The sequence below is a fragment of the Leucopleurus acutus genome, assembly GCF_964270905.1.
Source record: "Leucopleurus acutus genome assembly, chromosome: X".
NCBI lineage: Eukaryota > Metazoa > Chordata > Mammalia > Artiodactyla > Delphinidae > Leucopleurus > Leucopleurus acutus.
Window position 1 is genome coordinate 126865027 of NC_139148.1, and position 17800 is coordinate 126882826.

At 44.9% G+C, this 17800-nt stretch overlaps 1 protein-coding gene across 5 annotated transcripts in view; it reads left to right on the top strand.

Annotated features, from left to right (window-relative positions):
• AFF2 (ALF transcription elongation factor 2) overlaps positions 1–17800 on the top strand; it is a gene marked incomplete at its 3' end in the record, with an annotated part of 487225 nt that overhangs the window by 377908 nt on the left and 91517 nt on the right. For all 5 annotated transcript variants that reach the window (XM_082865217.1, XM_082865220.1, XM_082865216.1 and 2 more), the window contains one exon: positions 7473–7569. In XM_082865217.1, the coding sequence (XP_082721343.1) occupies positions 7473–7569 (97 nt within the window). The remainder of the gene's footprint in view (positions 1–7472; positions 7570–17800) is intronic.

The window sequence follows — 17800 nt, forward strand, 5'->3', positions numbered from 1 at the left end:
TTCAGCACAGCCCAGCTCCAAAAACTGTGCAACATTGTCTCACCCGCAAATACCAGGCCCAGTAAATGGTCTTGAGTGAATCCCTATTACTCCGCATGGAGGACTTTCCATATCACCTAGTATGACTCAAAGGAAATTCATTCAAGATGACACGTACAGTCCTACTGAAGAGTTGCACCATCTACTATCACGATGCATCCTCGGGACAGTTTTTAAAACAAAAGATTCTCTTGTCCCCTTTGCAAGTATCCCAGCAGCTGTTTTCAGGTCCAGGTTGCTTCACTCGTTTACGATCTTCTCCAGGGAAATCCACTCTTAGATGTTTTTACACACACCCCTAAAAACTGATACAATAGTGTTTTGGCGTGTGTAACATTCTTGCAAGCCAACTGAATTCTGTTAGGCTGTCTGTCATTTGCATGATAACTTGAGTCCCCACATTCAGAGAAAACTACATAACCCAGAGAAATATACCAAGAAAATGAAACTCAAATTCAAAATAATGCCCATGGAGCAGAACATTGGTATTGTGCTGAATTTATGTGATCGATTCTAAGGAAGTCCAAGGATGAAGAGGTGGCAGTCTGATACAAGTCAATAGTCGTATACATGAAGGCTCACGTTATTAGCTTTGGCTTATGTATGCGATGTAGATATAAATCCATGTATACCACACGTGCAGCTAGAAACAGGATATTTACTCTTTTATTTCCTACTGTTGCCTTGTCTGTACTCAGGACTCGAGCCAAACAGACTCTTCGGCATTCCCCGGATCTCTGAGATAGATATTCTTTTTATTCCTATTGCACAGAGGAAAAAACTGAGGTCCAGAGAGGTTAAGTAACTCGCGTTCTCTAACTAAATCCTGTGCAATATCCGTGGGGCCATAATTACCTCCAACAAATAAGACTCGACCAGATGATTGTTTTTACACGACGTTCATCTGATCCCTGGGGTACCCCAGAGGTCGCCCAACCTGGCTGTGAGCAAAGCGCCGTGGCTTTAATCTTTAAGCATGGGTTTCTTATAAGAGTTCACCTGGCAGGGGAGGATTCGTGTGTGTAGGAAAGTTTGAAAACCACTGGTTTACAGCAGGGGTCAGCGAACTGTTTTACGTAAAGGCTCAGATAGTAAATATTTCAGGCTTTTGGGGCCCTGTGTTCTCTGTCACGGCTACTGAACTCGGCCATTGCGGCACAAGAGCCCAGGTGATATGTACATGAATGGGTGTGGTATGTTCCAATTTGACTTTGTTAACGGATAAGGAAATTTGAATGCCATATCATTTTCATATCTCATGAAATATTATTCTTCTTTTGCTTTTTTCTCAACCATTTAAAAATGTGAAAACCAATCATCTTCACTCACAGGCAGTGCAAGAACAGAGGGAAGGCTAGTTTGGACTGAAGGCCTCAGTGTGCCAAAACCTGGACGAGATGGTCCCTAAGGGAACTCTCAGTCCTCTTGTTCAGGACCCACAGTAAGCACATGAGATGCCCACTTTCTGAAACCCTGAGAACGCCGGCAGCTACAGGTATCTTGTGGTCTCCTTCTCTGGTCTGTCTGCCCATGGCAGGGTGCATGATCTAGTTTGGACCCAGGCTGCGGGCCCACTGGGAGACACCAGGCTAGAGGTCCCACCTGATAGATCTTGGAGATTTATCTCCGTAGAATATAGTCTGGATCTTCCAACTATTGTCACTGCCTCAGCCCTCAGACTCAGAATGTCCAGGATCCCCAGTGGGGTGGTCACGGAATCTGACTTTTAAGTTAAAACCTTGAGAAAATTAAATGCAGCTTCGCCCGAGAAAAGAGCCTGAGCCCCTTCACGTCAGGGAAACAGAATGAATACTTTGAAAAATATCACAGCCTCTTCCTCGTCACCTGCCTTACTACCCACAAATGATTCGGTGCTGCAGAGACTACAGAGCGCTAGGTAGGTAAATACAGAATTCCGTGAGCGATTCTCATCAGGTCGTGTTTCATTCCTCCCAGCCTACTTTATGAAGAGGAAGTGTCCTTTAAGGAGTCACTAGGACTAAGATACTATTCTAGAAAAGGGCCCACGGTAAGAGGCTGCCTGACAAGAAGACTCAGGTCTTCAGGCATCCCCCAGACTCTCTGGGATACCCAGCCCACCTCAGCTGTGTTATTCATTGGAGCCAAAGGCGACAACAAAACACTTGATTGCTATCAGCTCTGAATACTTATGGGGACAATGGTCATTTAAGCTAGTCCTCTGAAAGCCCCAAAATAGTTGGGACAAAAGCTATGGTTCTCAATTTTTGAGAGCCTAGAACCTGACCGGAACAGCCTCCTTCCCTCCCCTGCACGATGGAAATAGCAGCACTGGCTCTACCTCCCATCCCCATTCCACGTCCAGTCTCCCAGTGTGGCTTATAGAGAACAGGGCTCAGGCTACTAGATGGAAGCTACAAGACAGCACAGGGCAACTCCTAACTGGCAGAACTCAAAACGATGAAAGCTACTGAACAGTAGAAACGAATGCCTAAAAGCATCAGACAAAGGCTGTGGCCGTACTTTAGGGATGTAGTAGGTATCTGCACCTGGTGACGGGTGAGACAAGTAGCACTCTAGGCACTTCCAACGGTAAGAGCCGTAGTCCATCTGCACATCAGCCACCAACATGGCAGCTACCTCCACTGACACCTGGAAGCTGGAATCCAGCCCATAATGAGTAATGCGCCTGATGGGCTGTCTGCCCAGAGGGGCACCATTTTGAAATTCACAGAAAGGCACTGTGTAGGCTTACAAGCCCGGAGAACCACTCAGGGTTCGGAAGGTTGCTTCTGAGCAAGGATTCCGTGTCAACTAACAGCCCCCGAAGCCCAGTCTTACATACAAAGGTTACATATTTCCGAGCTGTGTGACCATGAACAAGTTCCCTAACCTCACGTGTGTCTTGGAACAGCCTCCTGAGGGTGGCAGGCCCAAAGACAGTGCCCAAGGTGAGCACAGCGTCCAGTGGGGGCCCTCCTTGGCCCCTTTCTCTGAATCTGCAGGTCGCTCCACAGCTATAAGGAGCAGGACGTCAGAGCCACTCTTTTTTTTTTTTTTAAACTCTCGCTTGAAACTGTCTGGGTGTTTCCTCTTGCAACTGGCCTTCAGATATCCAGGGGATCTTAGGCACTCTGGGAGGATCTCAGGAAACCCCAAACAGCCATGATGTGTTTAGAACATTCTAGAGAATAAATCCAAGCCCAGAAACTTTCCAAACTCCTTAAGGATCTCTGAACCTCTCCTCACCCGGTCAGGGGCTTCCAATGATGCCTGCTAGCCGGTGCCTCTGCCAGTCTTTGAGTCGCCACCAGAGCTTTTTAAAAAAAATTGTTCCAAACTCTATTGCTCAGGTAATAATAACAACAATAGCAATAATAACCAAGATGAAAGCAATAGCTACCTGTATTGACTCCTAGGCAATTTGTATAAACTTTCTTTTTCTAATCCTTCCAAAAATTCTCCAAAGTAGGTATTATTGTTACTGATTTTAACATGTGAGAAAATTGAGATTCAAAGAGTTTTATTAACTAGTTCAAGAGAGCAAACCCATTAGAAAAATCCAGTATTTGAACTCAGGTCTGTCTGGCTCTCAAGCCCTTGCTCTGAGGCTCACGCTGCCACAACTAAAGTCTTCATTTCCATAGAACCTTCCGGAATAATGTTTCTAGCTCTCTATTTTTTCCTCTTCAAAATCACCCAAGCTTTCCGCTCTGTGAAGGAGCAATGTTTCTGGAGAGCAGATGTTACAGTTATAAGTAACATGGGGCCTGTCACACCGTAGTGTCCTAGGATGTCCCAGTGCCAAGAGCCCTCTGAGGCCACCAGGATCAGCTCGAGGCCCAGAGCATTAGGAACAGAGAAGACCCTGAACATGGCTCTCCTTTCTCCTCCAAGCCCTCCCCAGTCTTCTTTTTGTTCATTCCATCTCATCTGCCCCAACTTTCAGTATTGGAGCTTTTCTAGGACCAGGACTTTGTTTTGTTGACACAGTTTTTATGGACTACTTTACTTCTTAATACTCAAGAAATGACAAGTCATAGTAAAAGTAAAAACAGAGTTTTCGCACAAAGGCAGACCTCGTGAACCACTAGATCCGGAACAAACACCCGAAGTCACTAAGGAGGGCTGCTTTGTTCTGTTTTCATCCAATTGAAAAGTGGAAGAACAGTCGTTGTTGTTGTTGACGACCACACGCGTAGGCACATGTTCACGTCAGCATGGTCTGTTCACATCTGGGGCTGTCCGGTGTGTGCTGAATCTATGGAATTATAACCTCATGAAAAGAGATTACCATTTTTTCTGCCGAGACCACCTCAACCGCAATGGGCATGAATGGTGGTGCTATAATAATTAAATCCCAAATCTTTCATAATCCTCCACTTTCCCTAGAGTAATGTTCAGCATTAGCTATGGATGGAAACGCAAACAAGTCCATGTAGATTCAATAATAAAGCTTAATAGGTCAGGGAAGGGGTGGGATGAAATGAATGCTTAACACCTCCAGAGAGAGCGCATTAGTTTGCCTTCCCGGTGACTTCCTTGATCTGTGTTTGCCGGGACTTGAATCTATGCACCAGATTGTCCTTTATTAACCAGATCCGTACCAGGCTTCTTGCACGGGAGAGGTTTAATGTCAATCACCGTACAGATTGACTGCCTACTTCCAGAGCTGTACATTGGAGGGTCTTTCATTTCCATATTAAGATCTTACAGAGCTGATTGGAGAGTCAAATAAGTGCTGAGTTCCGGTCTCCACGCTCGGTTCTAACTGAAGGAGGGTAGCCTGAAGACCCTGAGCCCGTTTGTGGATCCAGCTTTGAGACACTGACACGTTTGCCGAGTCACCACGGCTTACCTTCAGGTTGCTTGGCAAACTAAAATGAGAGGAGCAAAATCTCACTAAGGGTTGGCTTGTGATTACTTGCTAACAGTATTAATGCTGTACATTATTTCTGACTGTGGTGATGTTTCTAAACTAATAAATGATACCCTGCGTTATTTTGCGTTTTCATAAAGCATTTCACATGCATTAATTCGTGTTATGCTCACCACCACCACCGTGTGAAAAAGTTTAATTATTATCCCATTTAACGGATGGGGGACACAGATGAGGCACAGAGACAGCAAATGACTTACCCAAGGTATCAGAGTTTATGATTCGCCCGCAGTTGAACCCAAACATCTGGATCCCAGGTCAATATGTTTCGTTTTATTTTGTGGGGCTTTTGTTGTTGCTGTTGATTTTATTTCATATTCTGTCCTTTGTAAGTTGCATCCTCTAGGAATACATTATATACTCTCAAGTTCTGGCTGGAGGTGGTCTGGGTTCCATGTTTGCCACCGTGATTTCCGAGCTGTGTGACCAGGAACAAGTTCCCTAACCTCCCTAGGCCTCAGTGTTTCCATCTGGAACATGGGACTAATCATTATTATTACTATGGGAACTTCCTTCGTAAGGTCCAAATCACAAATTACACGCTGCTGGTCAAATACTCAGCACCTTCCCTGACACAGAAATGGATCCTCTAAAGGGTGAGAATCATTTATCATTTCTTTTGCTGAACACTTAGGTGTAAATTAACACTGTATTCACACACACACGTACACACGTACACACACAGAAAATGAAGCCCAGCATAGGTTGTTTTTAAATGTTTGAGTTCTAAGCTTGTGAGAATGATACTGTCTTCATGTAGCACAATGTGCTGTAAAGAATTATTTGTTCAGAGTTATAAGCCCGCAACTGCAAAAGCAATGCCAAGATCCATTTTGTCTCCTCTAAGATCTTCCAAACATCCATTAGTCTCTTGAAGGACAGTCATAAATCCTGCAAATTTCGTTTATCTGAAACCAACTCTTAACAACTGTCCTTCCCACCAATCATCCTTTATATCCGTCTTCGGGTTTCAGACCTCAGTGAACACATCCTGGTCTTATGTGGCTGAGCGTGAAAGTGGAGGAGCTGGGCTCTCTTTGGAGAGTTTCTGGAACCCACTCTGACCTGAATCTCTTTCTAACATTTGGACATAACCTCTGACATAACACGCTCCCCTATTTATCAAATTAGAAGCTGCCTTTCGCTTTCCAGCTTCCCTTCTGGAAATAACACGTAGGTGGGAATCAGGAGGTGGGAGTTTTAGGACGGGCTCTAGCACTAAGTAGCTGTGTGACCTTGAGCAAAGCACTTGGCCTCTCGGAACCTTTCTTTGCTTGTCTGCAAAATGAGGCTGGTGGACTGTATCGTTTCTGGGAAGACGCTGTGCAGAAGGCAGAGGTAGATAAGGTACCGCGCCTGTGCACGTGGGAACTGGGGGCGGTGCTCGGGGGACAGCTGGAGCTGGCATCAGCCGGAGCTGGGGTGGGGAGAGGGAAGAGGGATTCTTCCTCAAAAGCTTTTGTGGCGGAGGTGGGATCTGACTGAGCCGTGGAGGAAAAAATAGGACTTCCAGAGTTGAAGAAGGGACTTCTAGCCTGGGAGCTGAGCCTGACGCAGAGTCTGGAAGCAAGAAAGAGCAAAGCGTGCTCAGAAACTAGTAATCAGTCCAGAGAGGCTGGGGATGAGGTCTAAACCTGCGTTTAAGAAATAAAAAATATTAACACCAGTTGGTCTTTGAAAGGAGTGTAACTGGAATTCAAGGTAATAAGTCACTCTTCCTGCAGTAGCTCAGACTTGGAGCTGGAGAGCGGGTGGCACTGGAATTAATATCCCCATAGAAACAGAAGGCTCTGTGTGCTCAATAAACAATTTTGAGAGTGCTATAGTTCATCACCCAAATTCAGACCACTCGTATTTTTCAGGTACCTTGCCTTAGGAGAGAAAGATTTCTTATCCACATCATGGGCTTACGTCTCTGGGATCAAATTTTACGGGAAGAGATGGGTCATATATCAAAAGGTTAATGACTAGCCATTTCTCGCCCAGCTATTTTGTGGCCACCGAGCTGCCACTGTGCAGGGGACACGGAAAGGCAGTGGAGATTCACCGGGCCATTTGCCTCTGCCATCCGGAGAGCCCCGGCAGACTTTGACGACAACCTCTAGAGCTGGGGGCTGCCGTCATGCCCCTATTCTTTCATGGGAGACTTCGAGCATCTTTTCCTGTAGAGATCCACCGGCACGTTCCACCTCCACACTGACTGATCTGTACATTTATTACACTTTCAGTAGTAAAAATATATAGACTCCAGTCATCTCTGGAGATGCTGAAATAGTGCTTTTTCCCCCCCTTGATTTAGGGGAAGGTAGAGAGGCAGGATGTGTGCAGAGTCTGACAGAAATATAAGAGCTCAAATATCTAATTAGCTGAAAGAATCTTGGTTCCCTCTGCACCTTTGACAGAATTGCAGCTGTCAGATTGGAGCTCCAATATTTTATCCTCGTCACAAGATGTATCTGAGGATGATTTAGAAAAGACGCTTTTTAACGTCAATGCCACTCGGCTTTTTTTGTAGGATGCTTGAAGACGACCTTAAGCTGAGCAGCGATGAAGATGACCTTGAACCCGTGAAGACCTTGACCACTCAGTGCACTGCCACTGAGCTCTACCAGGTAGGACCAGTTTAGGGCTCGGTTTGGGACCCACGGGGAGGGAGCTAGAGGACCTGGAATGGTTTTGCCCTCCAGAAGCCTACCCGCTTCATCTGTGAACTTTGGAGAGAGGGAGAGAAGCAAGGGCAGGCATAGTGCCCTGGAACAGGTCGAAGCAGCTCACACTTTCACATCTTTCCCTCTCCTGGACTAAGTGTGGTCTTGAGTGCGGTGTAACTTTCCTGTAGTGACTCCACCACGAGGCCTAGCGCCCACACTCATTCATTCGTTCCTTAGGGTATAAACGTGACTGCTCCGTTCACCTTTCCCAGGGGTGCCACTTCAGGGCACAGCTGACCGTCAGTGCCCAACAGCTTGCGGCTCACATGAACCTTCAGGCAAAGGGCATTTGGCAAAAACTTGCTGCCGCCTTGTTTTCTTCCATTCTGCATCACAAGTATTTACAGTACTTACCGCCAAATTAGATGGCAAGAATGTGTGTGTTCAGCATTTCCAATGAGCCTGCACCTCTTGATTTGAGAAAGCTAGGTATCATGTATGAATCGTGAGAATGGCAGTGTAGCGTGTGATATCAGTGATGCTGATGTGTTTTCTCTGGGACAGAAAACTGTCTCGCGTGTGGGGTCCTCCTGGGTGTGCTGAGAGCCTCAAATAAGGAACACAGAAGGATCGCCTTTTTTTAAAGCCAATACCTGACCATGTTCTTTCTACCGTGAAATCTAAGTTATAAAACTGAAACCAGGGTGTTTCAAGGAATGCTCGTGCACTAGTGTTTCAAGATAGTTAACAAATACAGAATTCCATATTCACTAAATATTTTCTGAGGAGCCTGCAAAGAAAAAGGCTTAGGGAAGACCCTTCAAGGCTTATCTACTCCATTTTCATCTACAGTTTTTGACCGCACGAGAACTCCTACCATTCCGCGTAATTTTAAAATTGAGTACTTCTTCACTGTTACGTAGCCAAAACTTCCCTCTCCCTTACTTTCTCCGCTTTATTCTGCTTGCATTTTGGATAATATGTAAAAGTTGCATCTTTGCAGCTTTGGTGCTTTATCAAGAACAAACACAGTCGTCTCCCAGGGGGCTTGTGGTACGTTTACTGAATGCAAGCAGTCCCTTTCCTACCTGGGTCATGGACTCCAGAGCAAATGTAAAATGCACACTTAAATTCCCGTGTCTGCCATTCCTGCTTTCTGCATTTAATATGCCAGTGACAAGAACATTATAATGGGACTTCCCTGGTGGCGCAGTGGTTGAGAGTCCGCCTGCCGATGCAGGGGACGCGGGTTCGTGCCCCGGTCCGGGAAGATCCCACGTGCCGCGGAGCGGCTGGGACCCTGAGCCATGGCCGCTGAGCCTGCGCGTCCGGAGCCTGTGCTCCGCAACGGGAGAGGCCACACCAGTGAGAGGCCCGCGTACCGCAAAAAAAAAAAAAAAAAAACATTATAATGGTAAATAACCCCTCCCCCCCAGTCCTAGGTCATTGATTTTGACAGATGCAAGATGACATTTTAATGAAAATGCTTCAAGCAAGTCATCAACAGTAAGTGAAGGTAGAGTTTGCATGTTGGCGTCTTCTCTATGTGATTACACAAGCGCAGTCTCCTTTTTTGGCTTCTCGAGTTGTTATTTCCTGTCTTTACCTGAAGAAGTGGCATCGGGTCAGCTGGCCTGAATCATCTGGGGTTTTAGGATGTATGAGGTGACCGTGTCAATGCCGAGGCCCTCAGGTAATCCCGGTTGGTGAGTGAGAAGCTCTCTGTGGCCCGCGGCCCTTAGCCTGCCACGCCTTCCCCACAGAGCTTCTCATTTGAAGGGGAGGTTGAACTGGGATATCTGAGGTAAGGCAAAATGACAGCTTACTTCCCCCTAGCTGGGTCCAGGAAGCAAGAAGCGGGAGCAAGGTTATAAACATTCGCAAATGAGCCCTCGAGTTCCAGGACTAGTTACAAAGCCCGAAGCCCAAAGGCCGGGAGAGGATGCTTTTGCGGTAGCGCAGGCCACAGTGACAGCAAGTTTTGGTGAGTCCTGGCTTTCTGAAGCCCAGTATTCTTTTTCAAATATGTGTGGATTGACACCATTTTCCTTTTTTTGTCGTGGTGGTTAAAATCCACATAACATAAAATTCACCCTTTTAAAGTCTACAATTCAGTGGCATCTAGTCCATTCACAAGGTTGTGGATCCAACACCAGTTCCAGAATATTTTCGTCACCCCAAAAGGAAATCGTACATTAAGCAGTTACTCCCCAGCCCTCGACAACCACTCATTTACGTGGATCTGCCTATTTCGTTTGAATGAAATCGTACAATATTGTGACCTTCTGTGTCTGGCTTCTTTCACTTAGCATCATGTTTTCTAGGTGCGTCCATGTTGTAGCCTGGATCAGTGCTCCATTCCTTTTTTATGGCTAAATACTATTCTGTCATATGGATATATACTGCCTTTTGTTCATCCATTCATCAGTTGATGGACATTTGGGTCCACCTTTTGGCTTTGCAGATAGAGTTCCCATGAGCCTTTGTGTATACAGTATATATTTTTGTTGAACACCTGTTTTCAGTTCTTTTGAATTGAATCTTTTAATCTTTTGCAGTTCTTTTGATTCTTCCCCCTAGAAGTGGAATTGTTGAGTCCTATGGTAATTTATGTTTAACTTATTGAGGAACCACCAAAATCTTTTTCTTTCCAGGTGAGATAACATGGTGCCACATGGGACCATCACATCTCCGGCCACATCTATTTGCGGCAGGATGATTGGAGGGAAAAGCATCCGAACAAATGCATTGGTACAATAAATGATGTGTCCAAGGGACCAGACCACACCATTGGTTTGAGCCGTCATTATACTTAGAAACGTTCTCAGAACCTGGTAGCTACATTCAGGCACGTGTGGTTCAATAAGAAAGCCATTAGCTTTCTGGAGACATCCTCAGATCATCTCATGCATAATCATTGCACCCAAATTGCCCAGATTTGGTGAGTTCACACCAATCTTTTCCCCAAAGCTCTTAAGACCTAATGCTATGGTTTACAACATAAAGCATCCCAAGAGAATCATTGCAAATGCACGTATGAAAATGAAACACGGGGTTGAGATGTGTCAGTTTCTAATTCGACATTTCAGTCCCAAGTCTCTCGTAATCAGAACACTCTCCCCTCTCCCTGCCCCACCACGAGCACCCCCGACGGCAGTATTGGCCGTGCTGAGCGGGTCCTGTGCACAGACACCAATAGAACAATTAGGATGTGTTTAAATGCTAAGTATTATTCCTGCAAACGGGAAAATACAGCAGGAAGCCTGAAGGGGAGAAGCGTAATAATACAAATGAAAGATGCCAAATTGTCGGCCACAGAGACTCGGGGATGTAAAATATATTTTTAACAAGATATTTTACCTTCTGGTGATTCTTTAAAGTCAGAGATGCTCAATCACATATGCCCATAGTTTCAGTGGAAAAGCCATGGTGATGGTACCCAGAAAATATTTGTTAGAAGTTTGCGTGCTCTCTCTCCACATTCCCCATCGCATTTTGCTCCCTCGGTTGGGACTGTTGGCGAAGCAGCTGTGTCCATGTGGCTTGGACATCAGTCGTGTGGCGCCGTGGAGGAGAGTGAGCGAGAGAGCACAGGCGTGTGGTCGAATGGGTTTGAATCCTGGCTCTGTCACTTGCTGGTTGACCTTGGGCTCAAGACCTAAGTATCTGTAAAACGGAGGTTAACAGAGGTAGCACTACTTCACTGGGTCATAGTGAGGATTCGGTGATTAAGTGAGTGAATACAGGCCAAATCATTTGACACGATGGTTGGCACGTAGGAAGTACTCACTACTTTACGTCATCACCGTCATCAGATCATCATCATCGTTACTACTATAGTGACGATCTAAAAAGCCTCATATTTGAGACACTAGATCCATTACTTTCCCTTTTCTTGTAAGGAATGGGATGTTAAAGAGAGCTGCTGAATTAGCTACTTGGTAAACAGCCAGTCTGTGGCCAACTTGAATGAAAAGATTCTGTCTGGTCCTAACGTGTATTAGCTGTGTGCACCTAGCCGTGAGGAACTGTAAGTGTGGTCGTTGAGTGCATATGGCTTTTGCAAACGTATGGTCACCAAAGGCGATGGGGAGGGGTAAATTAGGAGTTTGGGATTAGCAGATACACACTACTATGTATAAAACAGATAAACAACAAGGGCCTACTGTATAACACAGGGAACTCTACTCAATATCTTGTAATAACCTATCATGGAAAAGAATCTAGAAAACAATATATGTAAGTATAACTGAATCACTTTGCTGTACACCTGAAACTAATACAAACTGTAAATTAACTATACTTCAGGTTTTTTAAATGGTTTAAAAAGAGCATGGTTTTTGGACTAGAAAAGCCTGGGCTTCAATCCCAGCTCTGTCACGTAATAGTTGCATGACATCGGGCAAGTCACCTAACATCTCAAAGTCTCAGATCTCTCACCAGTACACTAGAATAAAGTGCTGTCGCCTAACGCATTGGAGTACTGTGAGGACGAGATGAAGATCGTGTAGAAGAAAATGCTTTGAGAGCCACAAACGCTACGCAGATCGGAGGTTGTTCTCCCTTATGGCCCTTTTAAACATTAACTGGAAGCCCCCTCTTTGGGGTCCATTGGTAAATAGATCTTGCCCTTCATTTTGGCCTTGGTGCCCAGAGGGATCTGCTAGGAACTGGGTTGAATGTCCTAACTGCACCCAAAAGACATCCATTGGGTGTGAATGACGTTTCCTCCCCTCTGAGCTCTGACAAGTTTTAACCTAGACATCCCAGGAAGAAAGGCCAGGTTGCCAACGACACTGCACCAAGTCCTCCAGGAGAATTATGTGTCTCTGAAAAAGAGTTTTTCTTCAAAGGACTGACATGGGTGGAGAGCTGAGTCATACCTTCGGATCGCAGTTCTTATTTCTCTTTCTGAGTTCTCACTGTGCCCTGGAGAAAGGCTATAACGGTCTGCTGTGACACTCTACTCTCACCTTGGTTTTCTCTCAGGAACTTCCCCTGAATGGAAAATAAATAATTACTTAAAGTTGACATCGGACATTGGAATGTTCCAGAACAGTGTTTGAATTGGATGCAATGTTTTGAACTTAGTCTGCATGAACATACGAGTTGCAGTATTTTCTGTTTTGTTTTTGAAGTCAGCTCTCAATAACAGGGTTGGATGTACAGCAGAGTGATTCAATTATACACACACACACACACACACACACACACACTCACACACATATTCTTTTTTGTAAATGAACTATATTTCAATAAAAATTTAAAACAATAGCATGGTTGGGATATGGGGGTCTCCATGATGTCCATTAGCCAGCTGACTGCATTTTCCTTCTCAGCTGCCACTCTTGGCATCATAAATATGAAACCCAACCCTGGCCTTCTCCATACAACAGTTATTGAATTGCCATTTTCAACCCAGTCATGCACGGCAGGCAGCGATGCTGTGACGAGTCCCCTGGGGTCTGGCCTGAGCACAGCACGATCCAGTAGGACGGGCTTCCTGCACGTGCCTCGGTGTGGGGTTCTCTGCACACCCTCGCCCCTCATACCACTGAACCTGCAGTTTTCCTTTTGGTCCATTTTTCTTCTTATGTTTCTCGGGATTAAAAGAACTCCTGAAAATGAGGGGTTAAACCTGGACTCCATTTTCATTTACAGCTGAGAAGCAGTTATTGATGCTGTGTTTGCAGTTCAGTGAAAGATCTAAAGATATAGACATGGTGCTTCTCTTTCAATATGAGTAGCCTAATCCGTCACAAATGTTTTTTTAACAACGAAATTGTATTGACAGGTTTATTAAAATTGCCATCTTTGAAGTTTTAACCTATCCACAATTTGACCTATTCCAAAGGCTTCTAGAATGTGTGGTGGCCCAACTCCAGAGCCCCCTCCAGTACATATTCATAGAGCCAGGTAAACATCTCCTTGATGTTTCCTTGCATGTTATCCTGATGTTTGATTTACGCAGCTTGAAGCATGTAATGTCTGTTATGCCCTGGCAGCAGGACAGTCTGTGATGCCTGGGTTTTGAAGCTGGGTTAGATCCGGACACGGCTCTCCCATGCCCTAATCATCTCGGACTGGTGTTAGCAGCGTCAGACTTTAGCATTATAAAGCCCATAAAAGAAATAGGTGTTGTTAGAAACGACCTTTAGGGCATTCTAATAGTAATACCATCTTATGATTAATATGAATGAAACTGAAACCTTAGGTGACTTCATTTAGCCCAGTTAGAAATTCCGAAAACGGGCACTATGGCTGGAAATGCTCAGTTAGTGACCAGGCTCAGCTAAAGGTCTCTATAGGTAAAGCTTGGAGTGGTGTGTGGGTGCTTTAAAAACAGAGCTGGACAATTTCAGTTTGCTTTGAGCACAAAGACATTCTAATGAGTTGTGTCTGGACACATTATCGTAAGTAGCTCCGATGTACCCAATTTTATTTAACCCAATCTTCTTTCTTTTTCTGCCAAGGAATTGCCCTTAGAAATGTGGTACTTAATTCAAAGCATGTTACTGGGGACGTGTGGACTTTTCAACTAGATGCTAGTAGCAGAGCTGCACCTCAAGCCTGTGAACATTTACAGAAAAATATTGTCTTCGAGCTTTTAATCCAGGTTCTTGATTTGGGTTTTATACTTGATTCGTTTTTGTTTATTTGTTTTTGTTCTTATTGTGGGACCAGCTCACTGGCTAGGTTGTTCTCTGATAATTGCATATGAAATGAATTACATGGTAGCAGAAAATCTGAACATGCTGGCAGCTTTGGGATGTGTTCCTTGTACTTGGGATGCATACTGAACTTTCCAAACCTAGTGGCTAAGTGAAATTCAAGCCCACTTTTCTGTTTAAAGTTTGCTAATGAAAAGGGGGGCAATACAGTTTACTGCTGCTCTCGGCTGGCCCCTGATGCGCTACAGTGAATTCATTCGTTGTGACAACAGATACTCTTCCCTGCTATAATGCTTCCTATGTTTTAGCCACAGTTCTTCTCTCATCGCGCTGAACAAGTTGTTACCTCCCCAAGGTTTCTCTACATTTCCATTTACTTTGTTATCAGCAGAAAGGCTGGGGAAGGCCTCTTCCGTAATGATATCAATATAGCACCCACGGCAAGAGAGGTCAGCCCGTCGGGGCTGTAGAAACAACAGATGGATTAGGATGAAACCGGGTGCGAAATAACTTTGATAGAGTCTTTTAATGTAAACAGTTTATCTGCCATTGCCTTTCATTGAAATGCCCCACAAAATGTGATGGCGTTTGGGCTGTGAAGGCTGCAGAAGGTAGCAGAATAAAATCCATACGGATCTTTTAATTTATTCATTAAAGACAGGAAAGTAAATAGGATAACATATAAGGTTAATAGAATAACATTGGCCTTCAGAGTCCCAAGATTGTGTTTTCCATTTGGCTGTATTAGCATAGAGACTAGATTAATAAGAAATTGCTTAGGGCTTGTATGATGTGATTTTTAATATGCTCCAGGCAAGTCTATGACTGTTTAGAAACCTGCTTGCTGAATTTTTTCATTGTAATTAGGTCTTCTTTTAGTGCCAAACATTTTGACTCGTAATCTCCGTAGATTGCCTTCTTATTGTAATCTTCATAAAATGCTTTGAGCACACAGGTGCAGAGGAGCACAGTGTTTGCACACGTGTCATGTCCGTCACTGCTGATGACCGGATACTGACGAACAACCACTACCACTTAGGAAGTGTCCATCTATGAGCATTTCCACCGCAAACCCAATGGCTGTTTTGCTTAGCGTAACACTTTCTCACCATGGCCTCAAATCACACGAGGCGATGTGTTGGCGAGGATGTGCTGCTTGCCCCAAGGTCCAAGTGGAAACAAACATGTGTACAATTTGTTCTTTCAGAAACGATAACTCTCCGGTAGGACAGGGATGACCACAGCCTTTTGTCTACAGAGAGCACACGGCACATATCCGGCACTGTGCAGAGGGTGGTAGGGGGAGTAGCAGCCACCTCTGGGAAGCTGGGAATCATTAAGTCAATTGGAATCAAAGTGCTGGAAAGAACAGGTATCACCGTGTTGCCCTTGTCGCTACCTCTGGGCTGCAGGAAATGGCTGGACAGCATCGTTCCTCTCGCCACTCCCATCCCCACTCTGTCTTTGGTCCAAGCTTGATCTTTTCCTTAAGCCCCTTCATTGCCCCAGTTTGGGTCCCAACTCCATGGCTGCAGCCTGGAGGTTCTGTCTTAGTCATCAGCTAACAACCCCCAGGCAGTGAACCACGTGTACCTAAGTTTATTGGAGGTGTCCACGTTTTGAGTTCAATCAGGGTTCTAGCATCTGTTAGAGCAGTACGAATGTCTCCAGTAATAAAACTCTTTGCCAAACTGAAAATGTAAGATTTTGAAATTTAGATGCTGGCTTGGAAAAATGTTCTGGGGCTTTGGTTTAGGGCCTAGGAATGCTTGATTCTGTTCCCCAAATGTCTGCCATCTGCTGGAAAATCTATCAGGTAGGCTGCAAACGCCCAAGGATCTTGTCAGGAATGGAAAGCAGAATCTGTCTTCTTAAGCAGATGTATTTACTTATTTCTATTGATTTAGCAAGAGCAAAGAGCAGAAGCATTGTAAGCACACAGAACAGGTATCCAAATTTGAGATTAGCTAGCGATCCTAGGTTAAAGATTCGAAATTCAGGTGGGCGGGCAGATAAAAGCAGCAGACCTTTCCAAAACGTATGGCGTGGTATAACGCACGTATCATGAAGTATCTCATAGGATCTTCGGAACATTAGATATAAACATCTATAAACTTGCTAATAGATCTTATTTCTTGCTGATGGAGGTTGACTCCACAATGGGGGTTCCATATTTATCCCTGAATCGTATATGTATATATATTATGTGTGTGTGTGTGTGTGTGTGTGTGTGTGTGTGTGTGTGTGTATATATATATATATATATATGCTGAAATACTTGTGTGTGTATTAAAACATAGACTACCAGACCTTAAAATGACCACAGAGAGTCTTTACTCCAGCTGCCTAATTTTGCCAACAAGGGCACTGAGGCACAGAGAAGTCAGTTGTATTGTGAAATAACAGAGAATATACACGTTGGTCTCTGGCCCTGGTTCCCAGCACAGAGCTCCTAAATCCCTCATAATTTCCTCAGTAATAAAAGCAGTAGGCGCATCTTTTGTTCTAGTATTTGGTCTTTGACCCTGGTTCCTGACCCAGGGTCCTAAATCCCCTGGAATTTCCTGGGTGATAGGAGTGTCTTTTGTTCTAATGAGGTGACTCTTGGTGGGCTCCTGGATGCGGGCCGGCTGGTCACCAGAAAGACCAAGCCATGAGTGGAAGCTTGGCATTCCCAAGCCCACCCTCCCATTCTTTACGGAGCATGTATGGCGTTCGTGGAGCTTCCAGGGTGGCTATTGGAACCTCTGATGTATAAGCCGATTGATCAGAAGCATAGGTGACAACTTGGGCTTGAGACTGGCATCTGAAGTGGGCGGAGGCAGTCCTGTGGGACTGAGCCCTTAACCAGTGGGATGTGATGCTCTCTCCAGGTAGACAGTGTCAGAATTGAGTTAAATGGCAGGGCCCCTAGCTGGCGTTGCAGAAATTTGCTTGGTGTGGGAAGACCCCACACACATCTGGGGTCAGAGTGTTGTGAGTGTAGTCATAGTGTGAGAATAAAGGAGAAACGAGCGTGGAAGGATTACTGGGTTTTCTAATACAGATTGACGATAAAAATGGATGTAGCGTCCTTGGCCAGAGTATAATATGCTCTAAAGGGACGGAAAGCCTGAACACGCTAGTATGCTGTTACTGAAGGTACGTCATCAGTATTCACTCCCGTGTAGGTTTTGGCATACTTAGATTATTGGGTACCTACTACGCACTAAGAATACTCTTCCCGTTTTCCTCGTTACACATAGTAGAGAGAGAGCCTCCATTAGGTCTTTATCATCTCCCAGCAAAGGACACATGTCATTTTGTGAGGGGTGCCTCCCAGTACCAGAGGCAAGAAGGCTCGGATTGGCTGGGGGAAAGAAAATTGAATTTTCAAATCCACAAGCCCCAGGGGAACAGAATAACTGAGTGCCACTTACCTTGGCCCTTCTAATGGGCAGAATAAATAAGCCAGTGCTGAGCTGCTCTGCCTTGTGTCTCCGTATTTACTCCACTTAGAGAATGATTAGTGTCGACAGATG